The 25,105-nt window shown below is 39.0% G+C and overlaps 1 protein-coding gene across 5 annotated transcripts in view; it reads right to left on the reverse strand.

Moving 5' to 3' along the window:
- Window positions 1-25,105, reverse strand: part of LOC139626812 (inactive N-acetylated-alpha-linked acidic dipeptidase-like protein 2) — a 496,369-nt gene that overhangs the window by 161,156 nt on the left and 310,108 nt on the right. For all 5 annotated transcript variants that reach the window (XM_071487314.1, XM_071487318.1, XM_071487315.1 and 2 more), the window contains one exon: window positions 13,038-13,181. In XM_071487314.1, the coding sequence (XP_071343415.1) occupies window positions 13,038-13,181 (144 nt within the window). The remainder of the gene's footprint in view (window positions 1-13,037; window positions 13,182-25,105) is intronic.

Genomic DNA, 25,105 nt, shown 5'->3' on the forward strand with positions numbered 1-25,105 from the left:
AAATTCCTAGGAAACCAATCCTGTCATCATGCGGGGACTAGGGGCTGGAAAAATAAATCCAAAACCTTGTCAGTACAGAGTGAGAGTTTGCATTAGCACAATAACTAACACTGTGATAGCCATTGCCAGTTGCAAGCTAACAAATGACATAACTGATTGCACTGATGCATTCTGATGTGTCTGTTAGTTGCCGATTTTGGAGCAGAACAGACTCCTCATGTGAGTCTGGGTCTGACTGAAGCTCAAACATGTGTGGTTGACTCTATCTGATGTTTCCACTAATGCTTACCATCTTGATTCACACTACTCTTTCACCAGTCACCAAAATCATGTCAGTACAGAAAGCAAGAGGTTGCATTATAACAGCCACTAGCACTGTGTCAGCCATTGCCAGTTACAAGCTAACAAACAGCATAAACAAGTAACTACGCTTACCATCTAATACATCTTTCAGTTGCTGATTTTGGGGCACAGTAAACTCCCCGCTCCTCAAAAAACTCTTGAGTCTGGGTCTGACTGAGGCTTAAAGATGTGTTGCAGAGTCTCTCCAATGTTTCCATCTTGATTAGCATTGCCCTTTCACCTGTCAACCAGGCACAAGCAGCGGTGGTTGGCAGGGTACAAGGCCTGAGCCAGAATGTCTCAATGAGAAAGTAAGCCTAGATGTGTAAAATTTGCAATCTCAAGACAATATTTAATGTGCTTCACACATTCAAGGTCAAGAGGGTATTCAAGATGATGACCTCTAATCACTTTGGTGATCCCCTGACTTTTCCTCTAGCACCACCATGAGGTTGATATTTTCGGTTGTTACTGAAATATCTCCAAAACTATTGGATGGATTGTTGTAAACTTAGGTTCACACATTCATGGTCCCCAGAGGATGAACTATACTTTGATCCACTTACTCTTTATCTAGCTCCCTAATCATTTATCATTTCATTTGTCCAATACTAATACTAATACTAATACTAATTTATGACCAAATACCTGCAAAAGTAACACTCCCATCAACCTAATCGTACTGTGTGTTAAGTGTTCAGTATCAAATGCACACAAACACTCTCAACTAAGATGGCGAGCAAGGACATGACCAACATACATGTACCTTCCTAAACATTAAAACTATTAGTACACACTTTACACTCTAGTCTGGTTTAAATGTCATGTTCAGTGATGTGAAAACCTCATTCTTCCAATGTATTGGTGGTAGCAAAAATCTCACAGACACAGATCCCCAAATCATCAATAATATTAGATACCACTAGCAGTAGGTCAGGAAATACAATTTTTTTCAGTTTGGTTGAACCACCCCTTTATGACCTATTTCACCTTCTTCATCTTCATCTTGTTTTCTCCTGTTTGCCTTCTTTCTGCTCTTCTTTCTATACATTTCTACCCAGTACTCTCTTGTTTGAATGACAATTAAATACCCCCACTCTCCTGTTATTATCTATTAATCTCTTTCCAGGCGAAGGAAATTAAACTCATGATATATTTCTTTTCCTTTTTGTTTTCAGATATTTTCTGCTTGAATTTAAAAATGGTTGATTAAAAGGAGACAAACCTTTAACGGTAAAGACACTGCTTCCCTTGCTGATTTTTTGTCCTCCTTCATAGGAGGAGTGCCTATCTACAGAATGTCATTTTTCACAAGCATTATATGACAATTTTTGCTGTGGCAACCAGTAATGTCCTGCCCCAATCCCTTCATGTTTTAGTACCTGTGGCTTCAAAGAGGAATGTGGAAATAACCATTAAGAATAATCAAAAGAAAGTATCTCTTTCATTAATCTATTCATTCTCCTGTGTGAAAGAAGGTCTTGGTAGCTCCTACAGTAAGTACTTGTCCCTGCATCTCATCTCACCTCATTCGCAATAGGTTAATTAAGAACTGCATCTCATTTATGATGACCTAACCAAGAGACTCACCCAACAGCCAAGTCACATTTCAAGGCAATCAAAAATGTAGCGCAATAAAAATAGTTCAAGTAATTAAACAGCACAAAATAACAAGAGCAAGGACAGTATACAACTACAATAAAAATAGGCATGTAATAAAAGAAGGGTTAGAGAGCAGGCCTATATATAAAGTTCCCATGACTGCTAATCTTTTTGGAGGCTTTTTTTAGACTGCACTGTGTTAGGAGAGACATGAAATAATGGACTGAGAGAAACATTCTACACGAGTCACTGACCAGCCTGCTCAGCGACAGGTATAACTGCCTCTAACATATAGACTAAATGTTATCTCTGCATGCCTCCTTACCTTTATTCCTATTGCTTTTCCTTTATCTGTACTTAGGGTCAACAGATATGGGCTCTTGAAGCTCAATACCAAAATACTTTGGATTGAAGTTGCTAAGGGCTATTACTTTGTGGCTTGGAAAAGTGGAAAAGCTTCTGAAACAGCATTCAGACATTTAAGAGGCACTAAAAATTAATCCCACGATGATAATGGCACCACTACCACAAATACTGCTAAATTTAATGTTCCTATTACTTGGTACAGTTTGTCAACAAGTCCTTCAAGTTAAACAGCAAAATATCAACCAAAACTGTTAAAAATCACTCCAAAAATGCTGTGGTTAAGCTTTGGTTAGACTTAGCCACAAAACGACTTACGAAAAGTATGGGTCAGTGAAATGTAATTTGGGTTTAAACTAAAGGGTCCCTTAACCTTATTTTGTTCAGATTAAGGCACGCTTTGTCATGATAGTTGAAATTATAACCATTCAGTTCAGGTTAGGGAATGACTGTGGTCCTGACTAAAAGAAACCAGTGGTGAATCTTAGAAGAAAACTGAAAGACAGTAGTGGTCTCCGATGTTTTGTTTAATGTTTTGTTGACTCATCTATCTATTGCAACCTTCTCTCTCTAGTGACTTTATGGCCATAAATCAAAATCAGATTTTCTTGGTTTCCCGCGTTCCTGTACTTGCTACTACTACTGCTACTATGATTCAAACCAGAATCAGGTTTCCAAAAATAAGATTCTTCACCAGGGCAAAAGGTTCAGTACACAGGACAGCAGTCAGACAGCCAAACAAATCCAAAAAGGACTAGCAGAGGCAGGGTCAAACAATGATGAAAAAGTCACACACAGGAGAAAAAAGAGAAAATACTAGGACTGGCAGGATCGCTTGTCACAAGGAACAAAGATGAACTGGCACAGAGACTAAATACACTAGGAGAGCAAACTGCATGAAACTGAAAAAAATATTTCCACAGGAGAAAGACTCGAGACTTAAGTGATCAGCTGCTGCAATTTCAATTATAGCTATAATAACAGTGAATATATATATATTTTTTTTTTTTACCAGGTTAAATTTGGTGTTTTTAAATGCATTTTTACGGTGGAATCGTCCGGATTATTTCTCATTTTCCCTTTATAAAGCTGTCGATATTTATGGCTCAATGATTTAGCTGAAATGTATTGTTAGTGTGCTAATAACCAACAATCCTTGACAACTGCATTTGCTTTTTCTTGTTGTTTATTCTTCCTACACCAACTAATGAGGACTATACCCATGGACATATTGCATGGTGTTTTTTGCCACAAGAACCCAATCCAGTGGAGTGTCCCAGTCACATCCATTACTTGTCTTTACTTTCATTATATTCTCAGCAGGTTTTTGGGTGTGTTGGTCCATATGTTTATTGTTTCATGGGCTGTATGCAGCTGCTGTCTTTATTTTTGTGTTTTCTGCCATATCTCTCACCTCATCACTGTTGAACTCTCCTGCATTTTCATGGAGCAGTTCCTGAGGCAGATTATGCTTATCCAGACAATGTTTTTCGCTGTTTCAGAGGACTTCTTTGTGGTCAGAATGCTGCCTCCACTAAACCGACTAAACCTCTCAATTATTTGGAGATACCACACACTTGGTTCGAGTTAATGTAAATGCACTGCTACAGCTCCATTGTACCGAAATGCCAGCGGGCAACAGCAGGCTTTGGTTTGGCAGCACAACCAGGAAGCAGACGCAACATGGTCAGAGAGGGGTAGCTGGTCATCAAGCATGACACTCAGGTTTCTTGCGAACTTGATTAGGGTAAGAGATGAAGAGGTGACATTGATATCATTACAGAGAGACTGACTGGCCAGGATGACTAGGAATTAATTCTTAAAGAGGTTTAATTGAAGGTGGTGTTCCGTCATACATGCAGATTTGTCAGAGAAACAGACTGACATCTGTGCAGTGACTGCGGGTTCCTCCAGCAGCAACAACAGGTACAGTTGGGTGTTGTCTGCATAGCAGTGGTATGAGAAGTCATGGACAGATAACTGGACCCAAGGAGGTGGCGTATATTGCAAAGGGTACGGGACCCAGTACCGATCCATAGGGCACTCCACTGGGGAGGGGATTTGTCTTTGCCATGACACACTGAAGAAGCACCCAGTGAGATAGGATTCAAACCAAGAAAGTGCGACATGTGAGTAGAGCACAAGAGAGTACAGACAGCAGGATGCCGTGGTTCATTGTATCAAAGGCTGCTGATATGGTCCAGCAAGATAAAAACTGAAGAATAAGCTGCAGCTATAGCTGCCCTTAGGGGTTCAATCACAGACAACAGGGCCATTTGAGTGGAGTGGCCACTCTTAAGGCCCAGCTGATTTAGATCAAGGACGTCATTCTTTGATAGGCATTCTGAGACCTTAAAAACCATCTTTCCTATACACTTACATAAGAATGGAAGTAGTGAGATTGGACCACTTGAGCAGGATCATGTGAGGGCTTTTTGAGAAGAGGAGTTACCAGAGCCTGTTAGAATGCAGCTGAAAATGTTCCCAGTGAAGCATTTATTATGTGTGACTGCAGGTACAATGGTGGGAGATATAGCTTGGAGAAGGTTTGTGGGTCCTGCGCACGTGTAGTAGGATGGCTTCTGGTCAGACGTTTTGACACATCGTTCTCAGTAGGAATGAGGAATGAATGAGAGAAAAGATGTGTCCTTGGCCTGAAGAGAAAGGGATGGACATGTTGGAGGTCTACTATGTGCTGCATTTTTTTGAGACTTGCAACCTGCCAGGGGAGACTGGTTGTCTCTGGGTTCAGAGAATTGGCAACTGATGGCCACCACCTTTTCAGCAAAGAAGGAAGCAAAGATAATGGCCAAGAGGTTTGGTGTCTGGTGGGTTTGGGAGCACTGATGCAAGGAGTGACTGATAGCCCATGAGGTCAGCAGGGTCACTGGTTTTGCACCATTTTCTCTCAGCAGCTCTGAGATCGGTGCACAGTTTTCAAATGGTGTCTGTCAACCATGGGTGAAGCAGGTTAGAGGTTTGGTGGATAAAAGATGCAAACTATCCAGGTATGAGGTCAAAGCAGAGCAGAGAGACTCTGTGGCATCACTGACCTCTAATGAGCAAAAAGTGCCAACAGAAGGCAGAGCTGAGGTGAGAAAAAGTGGGTGGGAGACAAGCTGTGGAGGTTGCAGCATAAGGAAACCAAAGGTGGCGGGATGGATGACAGATCTGGGAGGCGAACAGTGAAGCAAATGAAATAATGGTCAAAAAGGTGCAGAGGTGTCACTGTAAGGCAACTACACAAGTTCTTTACCAGCTTTGTGAGTCAGAGGGCTACAGACACGTTTCAGGTCAAATGAGTGTATCAGGGACAGGAAGTCTGCAGAGCTTGGATTGTCTAAGTGGATGTTCATATCACCAAGGATGAGTAGTGGACAGCCTTGTTCAGGAATAGAAGACAACAGTGTGTCTAGCTCATCCACAAATCATCCAGACAACCACAGAGACCCTTACCAGAACAGTCACCATAATAACATGGTACTTGAAAGAGGAGGATTTGTTTGAAGGCAACAGTTGAGTGAATGTCCATTAGTTGGAAATTAGAAGATCACTCCCACCTCCTTGGCCAAGCAGACAGGAAGTACAGGAGAATGTGTAGTTAGTGCAAAGCCAAGCTGTGGCAACAGAGTTGGTTGGATCCAGGTCTCACTGAGCACCAGAAGCAGTAGGGGTAGCTGGTTAGCATAGCCAGAAATGAAATCAACTTTGATAACTGCACACTAGTAATTTCATACCATAGTCCAACAAGGATACATATAGATGCGGGCTGTTGAGAGGACAGGAAATTGGCCGGATTTTTTGCCTTTCAGCATAATGATAGTTTTTACCTTTGCCATAGCAAGAGCCTTATTAAACACACATTCGGATTGATTGCATGCAACTGAGTATGCCCTCTGAATTAGCAGCACAAAAGGTTTGTTTTCTGGTGGGTGTAAGCTAATTTACTCTTCCATGCTGCCCAAAACTTGCAACAACTGACCAAAACTTCCAGAAATTATTCACAGTAAATGTGCTTTCCAAGTAGTAGCAAGGAAATAGGACACAGGATTACCTGAAAATAAGATAATAAGAGGTAGCACTTCCGTTGTTACTGCAGCCTCCATATGCCCTATAAGCCTGTCCATTTTGGAGTGCAGAGAAAGTATTTACAGTCTTTCTCAATGAACCATACACCCACTGAATTAGCAGAACAAAAGGATTTGTTTTCTGGAGGTGTGAACTTGTTCACACTCCCCTGCTGCCTGAACTTGACTGCAACAACTGGCTCAAACTTCCAGTAATAATGCAGTTAATGTGCTTTCCAAGCAGTACAAATATATATATGTATATATATCTTGCTATAGCAAGTACTCATAGTTTCTGAAACCAAAATATAATTTGACAAGATATTTTCGTGAATATTTCTTTCAACAAGACCACTTATTTGTAACAAATATTAAAAAAAGGAAACAGAATTATGCTGTTCACATGACCCTGAAGCACACAAGATCAAATTATTTAACCGTGTTACACCCCTGTTTTGCCAACCAGACCCATGGATGAGAGATGGCGAGGCAAGGCGAACATGCCATGCGCACATGGCTAGGCAACATATCGTTGTGTGTGCATGTTTGGATGTGAATGTAAGCGTAAAGCAATAGAACTACCAAGTGTGCACTCTTGATCGCACTACTAAAACAGTGAAGGTAGGAGGAATGATAACAGTGTCTCAGCTTAACCAGAATGGCAAGGAGATAGGGAGAGATGTGATAGGCATAGTTGTGCGTGTCACCCACAGTCAGTGATGAAGCCGCCCTGTCACTGTCTTGTACAGTCGTGGCCAAAAGTTTTGAGAATGACATAAATATTACATTTTCACAGGGTCTGCTGCTTCAGGGTTTTTAGGTGTTTGTGTCAGATGTTTCTATGGTATACCTAAATATAATTACAAGCACTTTATAGGTATCAAAAGCTTGTATTGACAATTACACTGAGTTCATGCAATAAGTCAATATTTGCAGTGTTGACCCTTCTTTTTCAAGACCTCTGCAATTCTCCCTGGCATGCTGTCAATCAACTTCTGGACCAAATCCTGACTGATGGCAGTCCATTCTTGCATAATCAATGCTTGGAGTTTGTCAGAATTTGTGGGTTTTTGTTTGTCCACCCGCCTCTTGAAGATTGACCACAAGTTCTCAATGGGATTAAGATCTGGGGGGTTTCCTGGCCATGGACCCAAAATCTTTATGTTTTGTTCCCCGAGCCATTTAGTTATTACTTTTGCTTAATGGCAAGGTGCTCCATCATGCTGGAAAAGGCATTGTTCATCACCAAACTGCTCTTGGACGTTCTGGTACCATTCTTTATTCATGGCTGTGTTTTTAGGCAAGATTGTGAGAGAGCCCACTCCCTTGACTGAGAGGCAACCCCACACATGAATGGTCTCAGGATGCTTTACTGTTGGCATGAGACAGGACTGATGGTAGCGCTCACCTCGTCTTCTCCAAACAAGCTTTTTTCCAGATGCCCCAAACAATCGGAAAGGGGATTCATCAGAGAAAATGACTTCACCCCAGTCCCCAGCAGTCCAATCCCTGTACCTTTTGCAGAATATCAGTCAGTCCCTGATGTTTTTTCTGGAGAGAAGTGGCTTCTTTGCTGCCCTTCTTGACACCAGGCCTTCCTCCAAAAGTCTTCGCCTCACTGTGCGTGCAGATGCACTCACACCTGCCTGCTGCCATTCCTGAGCAAGCTCTGCACTGGTGGTGGCCCGATCCCGCAGCTGAAACAACTTTAGGAGACTTTCTTGGGCGCCCTGGAGCCTGTTTGGCAACAATTGAACCTCTCTCCTTGAAGTTCTTGATAATCCGATAGATGATTGACTGAGGTGCAATCTTACTAGCTGCTATAAACTTCCCTGTTAGGCCCTTTTTGTGCAATGCAATGATGACTGCACATGTTTCCTTGCAGGTAACCATGGTTAACAGAAGAGGAACAATGATGTCAAGCACCATCCTCCTTTTAAAGTGTCCAGTCTGTTATTCTAACTCATTCATGACAGATTGATCTCCAGCCTTGTCCTCATCAACACCCACACCTGTGTTAACGGAGGAATCATTGAAATGATGTTAGCTGGTCCTTTTGTGGCAGGGCTGAAATGCAGTGGAAATGTTTTTTTGGGGATAAAGTCCATTTTCAAGGCAAAGAGGGACTTTGCAATTAATTGCAGTTGAGCTGATCACTCCTCATAACATTCTGGAGTATATGCAAATTGCCATTATAAAAACTGAAGCAGCAGACTTTGTGAAAATTAATATTTGTGTCATTCTCACGACTGTACAGCATTTCTGTCATGTCAGTCTACACATATAGGCAAGTACAGCACAGTTGAAACAAAGACTGTTTTTGTAAAATGAAAATGTTCTTTATTACCAAAAAAAGCATTTTGCTGGAGTTCTGTCTTAGGGCTAATAACTGCTCATCATGTAAAGTTTAGACAGTGTTAGAAAGAAAGAAAGAAAGAAAGAAAGAAAGAAAGAAAGAAAGAAAGAAAGAAAGAAAGAAAGAAAAAATAGTGAAGTTGCACGAAAAAAAAAAATTCTGAAATCAGAGCCACAGTGGAGATGAGGAAGTTGTGTCAAATCTGTGAGTCATCCAAGCTGGTAATGCTGGAGATTCCAGGTTATGCTCTCCATGAGTCACTGTAGAGGGACTGATGTGCTAGTACAAGTGGGCAGTAAAGACTAAAGGTGATCCACTTAGATCAAGCAGAGTAATGAGGAAAAATGCAGCTCAGACACATATTGATGTACTGAAGTATTAAACCTGCTGTTGATTTTTTTTCATATTAATGCTTTGGTTTTTGTTGTATTTATGAGTCATTTAGTGCTCTCATCCCATATACAAGTGTGTAATGCTTGCATATTCTGGGCATTAGTCGTGGTTTAACAATTACTGGCTAACAGAAAGTAACAAAAATATCAATAATGTTATTAAATGATAACTCTACAATGAATTAAATTTATCCTCAGGGGCACCAGCCTTAACGGCAAAAGTTCAGCAAATATAATAATATTAACAATAATAATAATAAAAATACATTTTTATTCATAAGCATTTTTCAAGACACCCAACAATGCTTTACAAAGTAAAAAAAATATTCAGAAACAAACAAGGTAAAATAAATCAACATTTCTTGTACACATATACTTACACACACATACAAGAGCACCAGCAAAGGCCAGCTTAAAGAAATTAGTTTTAAATTGTGACTTAAAAGAAGCAAAAGAGGTGCACAGGTGCAGAGTCTGAGGGAGAGCATTCCAGAGGTTGGAGAGGTAGAGATATGTGTGAACAAGCAGGAGTATTTTAAAATGAATGCAGTATTTAACTGGGAGCCAGTGTAAATTCATCAGGTGGGGGTGATGTCCTCCCAGGATCATATGTGGCAGAGAATTATTGCTGCTGAATTTTGGACAAACTGAAGTCTATTTAACCTGTGTGTGGGTACACCAAGGAGAGGAGTGTTGCAGTAGTCAAGTCAGGATGTAATAAATGAATGGATGAGAGTCTCAGCAGCAGTTTGGGAAACAGAGGGGCTTGGTCTGGAGATGTTTTTCAGATTGAATTTGGATGTTTTTGGTGATGTTTTTAATGTGTTTGTCAAAACAGAGGGTGCAGTTTAGAGTTACACCACGATTTTTTATTTCAGCAACAGAGAATGTAATGAACCCAGGGAGTGGCTGGGGAGGCAATGAGAATGGCTTCAGATTTATCCTAATTGAATTTGAGGTAGTAGTATGTCATCCAAGCATGATGTCATTTTAGCAGTATGTCAGGTTGGAAGGTGGCAAGGTGTCTGTTGGCTTGGTGTGGATGTATATTTGTGTGTCATCAGCATAGCAGCAAAAACTGAGACCGTGTTGACGAAATATGTGTCTGAGAGGTAGAATGTAAATGATGAATAATAATGGCCCAACAACTGGGTAATACCATGTGAAAGGGGGAGGGCGTGGGAGACCTGAGGTTGCTGATGGAAACAAACAGTTTTCGAGATGTGAGGTAGGCTAAAATCTGGAAGACAGTAGATATATGACCAACCAACGACCTAAGCACACCTCACAACAACAAAGCTCAGAGAAAACATCAACCAAATCAGCACATATATACTGAGGAAGGTTAACAGTCCTGTGTTTAGCCATGTTATGCTATGCTGTGCTAGGTTAGGCTAGCCCAGTCAACTTTACCCTTTCCTTGGAACAAAAGAGAAGTCCTTTCCAGTGTACTTGTAAAGTCTAGTGAGTTTGTGTGGCTTCCTGGTAAAGTCCAGTCTGGCTATGTTGCTTCAGTGTTGCTGAGGAGGTCGCTGGTTGCTCCTTTGTTCTTCTTACTGAGTTAGCTTTTCCATGCTAACTCTGCTGTAGCTCCTTTTGCTTGTAAAATCAGCAGACCTTGGTGTCGTGGCTGCTGGCACTAAACCTGTTCACTCTTGATTAACTGCTGTTCAGGAAAAGTGAAGTGGAGCATTTTGCTGTGAGCAGGCCTGCAGAGAAAAGCCGGGAGCCTTGGTGCTCCTGGAATGGCCAAGAGGAGAAGAGAGCATTGTGGCTCCTAGGAGATCCAGGCAGAGAAGAGAGAGAACAAAGGGGCACAGCTGTTTTTTTTTTTTGTCTGGTGACACCTTGGGTCACATGTAACACAATGCCCAACACTCACTGGTCAGGAGGCGCTCTGGGGGAGGTCATCCTCAGGTAAAAGTGAAGAATTGTGGGGGATGGTGTTTATTTTGTTCTGTGGAACAAAAGAATGTGTCGTGTTGTTTCCCCTATCTTGAATGGACGGAAGCCCAAAACATATCATCAGAATCACAATCAGAATCTGATTTAGTCGCCATGTATGTTAACACGCGCACAAGAAATTTGGTTCAGGCTCTCAAGCAATGCATACAATATACAGACAGTGTAAATAGTATGTAAAGACAAAAAAGACAAAAACTCTTCACTGCAATCAAAATAGTTTTGCAGTTCCTGCTTTGTGTCCCTGGTCCATTCATGTCCATGTGTTTGTGTTCCAAGCTGGTTATCAGTTATTATGTCAGAAAAGGATGAAAAATTCCTTTCAAATTTTTTTAAATTCCGAGGGGAAATCAAATATCTCGTTTCATCTGAGCAATGATCAAAATCACAATGATATTTAGGTTACAATAACATAAAACAAAGAGAAACATCAAATCCCCACAGGACATGCTTGGTATTTTTACTTGAAGAATTACTTCAAGGATTAATAAATAATCAAAGATAGATTATTTTTCTTTTGATTTGCGAATTAATTAATCAAATAATAATTTCAACTCTAGCCTGAATCGAATATAAAAGGCATAAAAGCATCTTTACTGTAATTATAGACATAACAGTGACAAGCCCTGGTACTGTCCTCAATGTGGGTGAAAGGGATCCCTGCAAAGCTTGCAAATGGATTGCAGCAGAAGGACAGATGATAATGTAAACAAGACTGATATTATGACTAATACTTGTTAATTGAATGGTTTATCTTAGTAAATTAGCAGGTTCAGAATGCAAAGTTGACTATCATGGGCATCATTTCAGAATGCATAGAAATAAAGCTATGAACGAAGCAATCCTCTGAACACACAGTAAGGCCAACCATAGGTAATTCATTGTAGCCTTCTACTGTAGCTTGGTAAATCTCACCGGTCATGGTGATAGTCAGTCAGCGCTGAAATAAGTCAGACTGTCAAGTTCTGACTAAAATGCCCCAGCTGGATTTTGTGTGAAACTATACACTGTAGCCTTAGGCAACAGTGTTGCAGCATCAAGGCCCAATGCAGGAGTGGCAGTGCTAATTTTCCTGGGTTGTTGCCAGTACAATGCCAGTATACATCTAGGCCAGCCAGGAGAGTGCGCGTAGTAGCAGAATCCGGGACCACAGGAAACATTACAGAGTTGGGTGATGGAGCAGCTGAGACATCAAGAGTGGATGGTGAGTGAATAACCAGGAGAAGGAGAAGGAGCAGGCTACCTTTCCATCCCAGCCAGAATGTGTGAGGTTTTGAACGGGAGTGAATGGAAGAGGCGTCTATCGATGAGTGTGATGGTGGGATATTTCGGACAATCATGGCAGAAATATGCTAGACCTGCTTTATAATAAAAAAGACTCTCAAATGTCCTGAACTGGATCCTTTCACAAACAAACAGTAGTTTTACTACTACTCCTGGATATCTAATCTTCTCCTTAACCTTTACTCAAAGTGGGTAACCCATTATCTTTATTAGCTAAAAGCAGATGTGCAATCTTCTGTCACAAATTGTACAATTTAAACTTAACACAAGAATTTCAGCCTTGAAAATCACAAATAGAACTGGGTAAAACCTTGGTGAAATTCAAGACCTAACAAGAACATTTACTCCTGAGAATGTGGAGCCCAGAATGGTTTGGATCAACTACCATAGCCCCCTCATCTTTCTAGTGCCCAACAAGACACCACAGAAGACATGGTGTCCACAAAGCACACATACTGTAGACAGAAAAGATAAATTTCCTACCTGCTGTAACAGAGAAGACTGTATAACTGAAACCACAACACAGTAGCCTGAAGGTACAGCACAATATGTACATTTAAATTGTTGCAATTATGACTCAATTATCATGTACTCTATATGTTTCCATTCCTAAAAAATAACTAAAGCTTGTGAAAACATAACTGATAGTTCGGCTTGGGATTTCATTACCTGTGTTGGGAGGCATGGCTAGAGGAATGCATGAGTCTCCCTGCCCTGTGGATGGAGAGGACAGTAACGCCTTGGCCAGGAAGGCAGAGATTGGCTGAACCAACAGAGATGTCAGACTTCCTCCAACCTCTCTTGACACACCAGCTAGAGAGACATAAAAGAATACATAAGGAGAATAAGTGAAATGGATGGAAAGGGGAAGAGTCAGAGAAATAGACAACTATACACTTTTGTAATTGACAGGTTTCTGTTGTCCTTAGTAAGTTCCTCCATTGCAGAGGTTATATATAAAAATCCTCAAGGTCCTGATTTGCGTTTCCTGTTTCAATATTTTGTCTCTACATTCATTATTATGGTCAATTGTATGTAGGGGTGTGACAAGTTACAATTAGTCTTGTTACTGTAACAGAGTTGTTTTTTGTGAACTTAGAGTTACTTACTAAAACAATTTTTGAACTCCATTATTTTACTTTGCTACATTTAAAGTCAAAATTGTTGCAGAGTAAAAACAAAATTCACATGATGAGTTAGGATTCACTATGTCAGAACATAGCAAATAAAAAGAACCAAATTAGCAGCTACAGCAGAGAAGAAGCTTCTGATTTCGCTCATCACCTGGCAACCACAGCAAGTGTCCCAAATCTAAAAAACACCTTCCTTGCTGTGTGACCAACAGGTGCATACGGGGTCTGGCTAAATGCTAAATGCTAAAATACCGACTGTGGATCTTTCAGCTGTGACTTCTGTGTTTACTTCCACCATCAGTGCGGTGTTCATCAGGTGTGTGAGAGAGAGGGGTGAGAATGCAGGTCTTTGTGTGTGTTTGTGTATGTGTTTAAGGCAGAGACAGAGAAAGAAGAGTGAGAAAGACTGCAGATCATTATGTATTTAGTTTTGATAATTTTCCTATGTGCAATATATTTCAGCTTGTTGAATAAAACATCAGTCTCTACTTCATGATTATTTTTGATGTGTTATTTTTCTTGGATCCACAGCCAGGATGACCCCAAAACATCATAAAGTGGTTTCACATCCTGCTTGTAATTTTATGATCAAAACATCAGCCTCTTCGGGTTGAAGAGAGATGGTGTCTACTCTGGCTAATGTTAATTCAGACACTTTTATGATGAGGGGTGATAAGGGGGGAAAAAATGGATACTTTCTTACTCTCATCATCAAACTATGGAATTGACAGGAAACAGAGAGAAAGGACCCCTCTTCCACAAACAGATCAGCTGTTAGCAGGTCACAGAGGCATATACACCCAGACCTTGGGTCAAATGGTCATCTCTAGAGGGTCAGTGAATACACACATACATTCTCCATTTTGGTAATGATAAGACTCTGAATTGATATTTGATACAGGAAAAATAATACCAAAAAAGGACTGTGATTAAGAGTAAGGTGTGAAGCCTGGACTCTCTCTCTCTCTCTCACACACACACACACACACACACACACACACACACACACACACACACAAACACACAAACTAAGGTTTCCCGCTCTTCTTCTTTCCCTCTTTAGGTAAGATTTCAATCCTGACTAGAAACCAGCAGTTTACTCCTCACAGACACAGATCTGAGTAAAATTATAAAACCAACTATCTAACTATTCTATAACCAAGGTGATGTGTTTGTGTAATAAGTCAACCCCTAAATGTCTATCTTCAAGAACTGCTGATATGTAACATATCACAATGTTTTATTTGGTTTTTTTTTTTATGTGGATAACAAAGACAAAGCAAAAATCACAACAACGTTATGATGGATAGGGATTGGAGGTGAGGGTGTAATCAGGGACACTGGTCAGAGACACTGTCCTGAGGCCCAGGGTCTGACAGCATCATCCCTGAAACCACCGGGGCAGGGGGTGCAGAGCATACCTAAGTGCTATTAACATTTCAGTTCATTACCAGCTGTCAAGCAGCTGTAACAACAGAAAATCATATCATTTCGACACAAACAATATTTTTGTGATGTCATATCTCAGCTTTGGCTTCATATTAAGCTAATATAAGTACGACTGTATGAAAGAAAAATTGGTAGAATGTATAATTATGTGATATGCAGAGTGTTCAGCAGGGATCTAATTAAAGTCCAAGGTCCTTCAAGTTCATTGTACAACGATTATTAGTATTACTGTTATAATCAAAGAACTGCTGTGTAACCCACACTTATTTACTATTAGCTTTAGGTTCTTTGTCTTTCTCCGATTAGACTGAATTTATGGATTCATAAATGTGTGTCTCTTCAGAGACTGGTGCCCCATTCATCAAGTATTTCAAATTATACTAATGTGGCCTTGGTACGCTACACTGCTGTCCAGCTCTCCTTACCACTGGTGCATGAGTGTGTGGTGGATATAAGAACAGTGTGCAAGAGTAAGTTTTATAGTCCTTTAGGAAAAATGGTAAATCAATTTCCCATACAGAGTCACTTATTTTTAAATCTACTGGTTGGTGTGTGACAAAAAATTCAATTTGTTTTACATATTTTTTTTAAATATATGTTTTTATTTATTTTCTTGTCTTCTTGTTTTTAACCATATGTTTAAGTTGGTATAAACTGCTATATGTCTGTCTTCTTTTCACCTGGCTATAAGACATAATATAGGTCAATTTAGATCATTTTCACACCTACTTAGTTTGGTTCAGTTTAAACAAACTCTGGTATGTTTGCCTGTCTGGTTCAGTTTATTTGTTAGGACTGGCGTAAAGCCTGAGCGTTAAACTTTGGTATGTTATAGGATCTGGCACATATTTTAACTAAAGTTACTTTTCTAATACAAAACCTTCTGTCCAACACAAACCATGTGCTATATGCAAATGGTATCTCATACTCGCTTTGAGTGTTTTTAACAAAAAATATTTGTTCTAGCAATAGAAGTCACAGAAGTAGGGTTTATGGCAGTCATGCAGACAGACATAAAACATTCTATTAGACCAAATAACATTTTTCACATGTTCCTGAAAACACAGCACAGCCAGAAAGGAAGAATACTAAACCCAAAAGTGCACTAAACCTCTGTATAAGGAACTGGTGGGTGATTAAAGGCCTTATTAGTCACATTCCCTGTTAAATGACATCATCAATGTGAATATCTGTTATGGGAGGTTCAGTCCAGATTGTGAGGCTGACATGGGAATCAGACAGTTTAGCACAGTGATGTTCTGCAAAGAAATATAAATGAGACATGCTTATGGAGACTGGGACCAGCAAATGGACAAACAAAGGTGTGAAGTCTAGTATGAATTAATCTGTATATCTGTAAAACCTGTATCAGGAACACAGATACAACAGTTAGAATAATATTGGTTCTGGTTCCAGGTTCACAGTGGGAAGATTTGCTGCTTTTCTTTGCATAATGTGATAGACAACTATCTTTAGGTTTTTTGGGGAAACTACCTGTAAAATTTGGCCTTTTGGACTTTTATTGGCCAGAAAAAAGGCATTTTGCTGACGTTACCTTTGACTTCAGGAAATTTGGTGACATACCAATGACATACCAAATTCATTGCCCAAAAAATGATTTTGTGTGCAGGAGGGCCTCAATAGCTAATTGAAAAATGACAGAAAGGGTCAGTTTGGTTAACAGAGTAATTACTCAATTTCAGGAAATTACATCTGCAACTTACAGTGCTTCCACAAACTGTTTTTGAACTAATTTGGTAGTGACAGACAGCATATACTCTTACAGAAGACCTATCACATATAAACCATCTGTACTGACACCGTTTATTTTCAAGTGTCCCTTTGCCCCTCCACAACACTATATTTTATAGTATCCTCATATAATTTTACAAGACTATTATGACACTGCCCCATGTTTTCAGGAAATCCCTTTACTATCATCTAATTGCCAGGATAGATGATGACTTGGAAAATAAAGTGTCCTGTCTCACTTTCCTGCCCTTTGTCACAATGGTACATCATTTTCACAAACAAATAGGAGCTACAATCAACCATGATGAAGAAAGTCATAACTCATTACAAAAGCCTGCATCCTTTGTCCTCATTTCCTCAGCCAGTTGCCTCTTGTATACCCCATTAACTTAAGCATATTGTTACTTTTCTGCTTCCCTTGCAGCTGATCCATACTTTGTCCAAGTTTGTGAATAATCTATATTCTAACCTTAGCAGTGAGGACAAGTTCAGCAACCCTTGAAAAATCCCTTGCGGTTTCTTTGATCCAAACTTCTAGTCAATAGCTTTCTGTAGATGGTCTAGAGAGTGTCACAGTGGCATTCCAGCTCCACAAGAAGATTAATAAGCCGTGAAAGAGATGGGAGACAAGACAAGGAGGAGAAGGGGAAAGAGGAAGAGGTGAGAAGAAACAAGAAGGGGAAATCAAGGCAAAAAGAAGTGATGGAAAGGGAGATCAGGAGGCGTTGGAGACCACTTAGAAAAAGAGATGGCCTGAGAGGTGAGCAGTTAGAGGTGAGGAGAGAGTATAAGGCAAAAAATGAAGAGTAGATGAAGTGACAAGTAAGGAGAGGGTGAGCAGAGGGGAAAGAAAGGACAAAAGAGTGGGAAGACAAGAGGTTAAAGTGGATTAATGCTGAGTAGAGAAAGTGCATGAGTTTAAGGGAGGATGGAAAAATCGTGTAGGAAAAAGTGTGACAGCAAGGCTAGAAACACATTTTTAATATTCTAATATTATAAGCATTTACCAAGGAACATTTTCACTAAGAAAGAACTATTAAATTATGAAATGGTAAACAGTCTTAGGATCAAGGATATGGCAGATAGGTATAACTTATATATATATTGGTTATTATTGTGGCTCCCTCTCAAGCTGTGCATCATTTTGATAGGTTACTAGGATGCTTCACTTTATGATGACCCTACCATTTCTTTCCATTTTTGTATCCACTCTTGTAAAGCATCATCCTATCAAAATTACTGTAGCCTTAATGACAACAAAGAGACAGCACAAAAGTTAACTATGGCTCTCAAAGTGCATCCAATCACCAAGTTTAAAATTATGTCACATGAGCCAGTGAGGATGGGGGAAAATTATAGTTGAGAAAACTGTCCAGCCTTCCATCACTATGCCTGTCCAGCTCTGCTGCACCAGATCTCCACCCTGCCCTGCTCAACCCAACTTGCTGCTCCACATTCCCCATCAAGCCCATCTCAAGCCATTCATCCAATACTCCACAAATTTGCAACTAAACTGCTTTTGAACTACTACCTGGTTCTCACTTGTCTATGTTCTACAATTTGGGTTTAGATTAAAAAGAACGATAACTTTGATGTTGGACTTTTTTTCTTCATCCTCATTTTCTCCCACATAAATCTTCTAATGTATGGCTTGAAGTAACTAAGGAGTAACGGGGTAGTTTACTTGTGCTTTCTGTTTACTGGAAAATACTGATTGTCGGAGGTAAATATTATATATGTCAGCATTCATGTTCAGAAGCTGACCACGCTTTTGCATTTCTCTATACAAATATTGAGCAAAGTGTTGCATTTGTCTTGATCTAACCCTCCAAGCACCTGTACTTTTGGGAATAGTTTGAATTGTATATGATTATGTGGTGTTACACAGTGCAAAAGAAAAACCTTTTATGTCAATACATCCAAACTCCAAGCAAAGATGTAAATATGCTAAAAAGTTCTGGGGAAATGACAAGTTCTATCAAGGCTGATGACTGAAGATTGGGTCAAGTATCTACAGATGAACGCTAATGTTAGCTAGTTTCTAACTTTTGCTTGAAGTTACAATTTCACTAACTAATTAGCTAGCTGATAGCACAACCTTTCACTTTCAATGCTAGATTTGTATTTCATGATCAATATAAAATGTCATGTACTATCTAATTTTAGCAAACACTGGTGCTCAGTCGTAAGCAGTGAGACAATGGAGGATAAAATGTTGTACAGATACATTGACATCACTATAGAGTTTATTATTTTAATAGTTTTTGTTGCTGTGGTGGTTGAGTTAGTCTTACCTTTTTGATATTAGCTTTTATAATAGACACACCTTTTGTTTTCACTCAGGAATTAAGGAGTTTTACCTGGTTGGGTTATTGAACAATATTAAAATCCATGTGTGCTGAAGGCTAAATAATTGTGTTACCAGTAATACCAAAGTAATTACTGCTATACTTTTACAGTACAATTTTGACCTACTTGTATTTCACTTGAGTATTTCCATTTAATGCTACTTTGTGCTTCCACTCCACTGCATTTCAAAGGGAAATATTGTACTTTTTATTGCACTACATTTAATCGACAGCTTTAGTTAAAGCAGGATACTGTAAGGACTGTAACACTGTACAGGTACGTGTTCACTGAAACATGTGCCTGTGCCCTCAAGAAAAAGTTGATCACCCCTGATTGTCACTATATAATTCGTACTTAAATATTATGGAAAAGATGTGAAGATGTGAAATGATGTCAGTTCAGCAGGTGACTCTCTCAAATGTTGAATTGTCAACAGCATACTCACTAAGAATTTTCAGACAAAACAAAATGTGAGTTCTAACAGCTTTTGCCACCCATGATCATTTCCTCTCCCTTCATTCCTTTCCTTTTCTTTCCCCAATTTCCTTTCCTTAGTAGTAACAATAAAGCCTTTTTTAAACAGCCAAAATGCTATACTTCTCTTCCCATCATTGCTCATTCCTCACACACAGTCTTCCTTACATTCTCCTCTTACTGCTCATTTATTTTTGTGGACTTTCACCTTCTACAGCCCTTCTTCTCTTCTCTTTTCTCTACTCTCTGAATGTTCAGTAAAGCGAGAGCTCAACAAATCAATACCTGGGCAGTGTCCATGCTCTGTAAATCAGTCCTCCCATTACTGGACACTGATATTAACTGATACCTGGATTGACAGACTGGCTCTATAGGGCCAGTGTTTCTTTGTGTGTGTGTGTAGGCTAGTGCAGGCCTCCCACATCTTGACACATTCAGGCAAGATGAGTTGCTGACTCCATGAGATGCAGGGCAGGCAGAAAATCATCAAACCACTTGGATGAAAAACTGTCAAGAAGTAAGTGTTTAAGGATCTGAGAGCAACCACTTGATTTCCCAAATGATGTCTGTGTATCACTGGCGATACACTGGATAATGTATTGCTAAAGGACCACTGTAACAGTTTTCAACCTATACTGAAAATAATTTAATGTTATTTGTGTAATACACAGTAATATGCAGCCCAAGTCCATTGGTTTCTACAAAAAACATGATTCTTTAAAAACAGTACAGAAATATGTAGTTTATTTTACAGAAAGGCTGGACACTGTAGGTTTTAGCAAATATACTCAAACAGCAAGAAATAGCGTTTATTAGGGACTATTTTCAGCAGTGGAATAATACATATTCTGTGCCCTTTTTTCAACAGCTGGATGATTCAACAGATTGTACTTGTTAGGAGAATCAATATATACTGTAGCTATAGCTAGGATAATGAAACCTTGCTACAGGAAGCAATTGAAGGTGATATCCATTGTTTTATACTTTCAAAACCATAGGGGTTGCTTATGTTGGGTTGGTTTAAAATATTAGGTTTGGATCTAAAATATGGTTTCTAAATAGATGGAATTTCTTTAGGCCTTTTGGTGTATTAATGATGGTGAATACTGTGCATACTTTGAGTTTTAAATTAATTTCAAAGTTTTGCAACAGTTTCTCCTTTGTGATGAATACAAAATGAGAGAAAAATAACATGCCAAATTACAAAATAATATGACATAGAATATTGAGGAATGTGTGTCTGTGTAAGTATGCATAAAAGCAACTGAGGTAACATTTACAACTATTTCAAATGGAGGATAATTTGTTTCAAGAAACTTTAAAGTGTCTCAAAACTTACAAATACATATACAACACAGACATATATACATATACAATATAATATATACATATACAATTCAAATACACGCATTTTCTTTAGTTATTCCTACACACAGGACCATCATGTTTAATGTAAACATTTATTTATTCTGCAGCAGAACTTAAGTGTGTTGAAAGTTGTCAACAAATACAATTCTGGGCCTGTTAATTAACAAAACTGCAAAGTTTACCGATGATCAAATAAAAGCTACAACATGCTAAATTTCATGAATAGATGCACCAAAGTATGGCTTAAAATGAAAAGTTTTCTGAAAATAAATCTGCAATTTGAGTGAGAATGGTTCACTAATCATCATTCAGCGCTGTGTCCATTTTGCCATGCAAATAAAGAAAAATGGGAAACTAAGAACAAGTGGAATTATATCACCTCTCTGATATCATATTTCCTGGTTGTATGAAATATGTTTTATAGGCTCAATAGGAAATTAAATGAATTATGAATTACAAGGGATTTCTGTATTGTATCACTGAATGACTAATAGTACAATGAAATCATTTGTCAAGGTTCAAGAAACTCAATAACTGGGCTGTTCATTTGTGCCTGATGGCTACATCAGCATGGGATCCTATTCATTCTGCTGATTTAATGGCATATGGTGCAACCTAAAATAGCTCTCAATACATTTGCCTTGTTCAAGAAATATAATATAAATGTGCTGTAAATAGTAAAATAATAATACATTAATGTACTATAACTTCATTGTTTAAAAGCGTATTCCTCTGTAAGAAGTCATAGCAATATCAGTGATACCATACTTAAAGTCCTCAGTGAGTCAGAATGTGCCACAACTGATCCCTGTTTCAAGCAATAAACCGCTGGAAAAGCAAGGTTTACCCAAGAGGTTTGTGCATTGTAGCTATAGAGACAGCAGCGTTCCCCTGAGATCGTAATGTAGCACAAAACGTACCTACTGTCTTAGTTGAAAATAAAGTATTCATCTATAAGGGGACACACTGTTTTATATGGGTATATTTTAATTGTATCATAGATACAGGTTGTTGATGTATAATTCAGCCACACACCACAATACCAAATCATGTCATGCTGTTCCATAATATACCATACCATGATGTCCAACCCATACTACACTATAATACAGCTTATCAATCATAGAATATCATATAAACCAGGCCATACTGGTCAATGACCCTATAGCACCTATAGATAAAGATTATGCTGATCCAAAACAAAAAACAAAAAAAACCTTCAAACTAAAACTCACTTAACTTTCACTGGTGTGAATGTAATATCTGACATAAAACTACATTGGCCATTGCAAGCACACATCCAAGGCAAAATACCCTATACTGATTACCTCATGATTGTCAAGATAAAGGATAAAATCATAGCTGATAACTATCTAGAGTTGTAAAATCCTGTCTCATTATATTATTAACCACTGTGTAGTGTTTTGATAAGCCTTTGATAAGTCTTTATACTTATGGATCTACTAGTCAAAGGGACTTTTCTGGACTTTATTTCCTCTTCTCACCATTACCTATAGAAATACATCCACCCCAACAAAGCTCTTTGCTTTTTTTTTATGCAGTGCAGTTTTCGATTCTGAAAGCCCAAAAATCAGCACTAAATTATATCACTACACGTGTGTTTTGGTGTCCTACTGTGATGCCTGACATCATCCTAGTGCAAAGACTAGGGGCTGAGCCAAGCAAACACATATAAATAGCTTCTCCTGGCTCTGAGAATTTTAGAAACAATAAGGCTTCATGGTTTAAAGAATCCTGATGCAATCAGTAATAATTTACCTGGTTTACAGTTTGAGGTGTACTGTCAAAAGTTAGAGGTGTGCTTGTTATAACGGTGGTCTATGAGGATACCATCTGGGCTCCGTGATATGTGTAAGTGCGCTGGTTGGCCACTGGGACAAACTGGCAACACAGCTGACTTGTGGTGTTGCATCTAACTCTTTAAGACACCCATGTAAATTTTGAACTAGATGGAGCACATTCTGCCTTGAGGACAAACCATGATTGACTCTGCTGTAGACTACTGACATATACCTGCATCTATCACTCTTGTCCTCTCTCCCACTGTCAGTTATGTGAACATGCAGTCCAATTGTTAATACAAAGGGAACATTTCGTTACTGGTTGAATATGAGGTTTAGTAAAGACATTTTTAGAGCGATTGCAACAAAGTCACAGTGTAATTTTTTTTTGCCCCTGAAAAAATTAATAAATGGGAAGTATGAACATGACTTGAAATAATCTCCCTTTAAGAACAGAAGAGTCATTGACATTACAAAGCTAAGTTGGTGCGTTATTCTTGTTTAGCTGTCAATCTAGAAAATGCTGAGATATTTCAGAGGATAAAAGAAAACTTTGACTTGCTGGTGGCATTAAAGGAATTGTCAGGGGACTACCAAAGTCAGTAGAATGCATCCTCTGGAAAACATGGGGGGAAAAAAAGTGTTATGCACTTATGTGATGTGCTTATGTAGTGTATTGTTACAGTCATTTGTACTGAGATTAATTCATGTATGGTGCTGTATGGTAATAAAAGAAACTTTGAACTTTGAACATTTTTTGTCTGGACCAAAGTGGTGGAGTGACCGACCAACAGACAGATAGAAAGAAAGACAGAGCCATGCCACCACATAGCCAAAAAGAGACATATACTCTAAAAGACAAGCCTGTTATCCTTGATAATATATAATATAGCAAATAACATACCATTTGAAACACACCAAGTCAGACAGACATGGGATATTACATGTAGCCCCAGTCTTGAGTTTATTGTGCATGTGTAGATATGGAACATGCGTGTACATATTTCAGGGAGAGAATGAGAAAGAGACTAAGAAAGACAGATGATAGAGAGACAGAAAATTTTAGACATGAAACAAATGAGATGGCAGGAAGCATCTCATGGTTCCCCACTGTGATGAAAGCAGAGGAGAGGAATGCATTACAGCTAATAAGTGCTGCAGGAGGGTCCTCTCCTCTCATCCCCGTGAAGATGTGACACCTCACTATTAGATGGTTTGCTGAGCTCACACAAGTGGACAGAGATGAAATACAGCCAGGGATGGAGACATGAGGAGAAAGACTGATTCAGAGAAGAATGGGGAACTGATTCGGTTCCTCCAATGCCAAAATCAAATCCATTTTGTCTTTTAATGATAGGGACAGAATTATTCATGTTTTTTTTCATGTAGTCTGTAGTTCCTTTCCTGTCTTTCCCTTGGCGGCCTGATCTAGTCACTGCAGAATATTGACCTTTGTATAAATTTAATGATATTCTCTAGTTTCTTCATTATGTCAGTGCTGGCCTCAAAGGGACTCGAGGTGCTTCTGACATGGCACTCAAGCAAATGTCATCGTAAAGATTTGCCCTAAACAGCCAACGCATGAACTGTACAGACATAAGGTGTTCCTATGTGTGTTTGTTCATTTGTCAAAATTCTCTATTCAGTTCAATTTTTGATTTTTTAAATAATGTTGATGAACAATGGGCTAAAGGCAATGATTTTAGTCAGTTTTTATTGGTTTGGTTTTTATTTCGTGTTTCTATCTGCTGAGAAATAAAGGTTTTAGTGACAGCACTGCATCAGGTGATACTCGCTCACCGATCCTCCTCCTCCCCCACCTCCTCTGACATGTTTGACTCTGAGCCTCAACTAACTCATTAGCAGCTTAGAAGGTTGAAGTCAGTGTCTGAATTATTTTGGTTGTTTTTATCCAGGTAACTACTGTAATCTTCTTCAGTATTGCTCCCATCAGTCAGGTCGTTAGCCATTGTCCGAACATGAACTTCAGCAAATCACAATGCATTTCATCAGTCACATATCTTGAACACGTATATAAACGTGTATATATATATAAATATAGTGTCCTGCCCATGGCACCGTTTGGTTGGCGTATACTTAGCAAGCAGAGCTGTGTGTTTCAGGTAAGGTAGCAGACATTGCTGGAGTTGTTATAAACATCACAATCCTCTACACTGAAGTTACAAAAACACCACACTCTTATGAACACGTTCTATAAGTTTTACTCAAGTAGAAGTGAAATTGCTGTGTAAAAATGTCCTTAGATAAACATACTAAGTAAGTCAGTTAAAATGTCCTCTGAATAAACATGTTTTTAAAAGGGGAAGGGAAGGGCTAAATCTTATATGGCAATAATAATAATAATATAAGATAAAACTGTTAATTTAAAGAGCATCTTTAGGCATATCAC

This window comes from Trachinotus anak, unplaced genomic scaffold, assembly GCF_046630095.1.
Source record: "Trachinotus anak isolate AG129_WGS33_773 ecotype Australia unplaced genomic scaffold, CSIRO_AGI_Tana_v1 ptg000010l, whole genome shotgun sequence".
In the NCBI taxonomy this organism is placed as follows: Eukaryota; Metazoa; Chordata; class Actinopteri; order Carangiformes; family Carangidae; genus Trachinotus; species Trachinotus anak.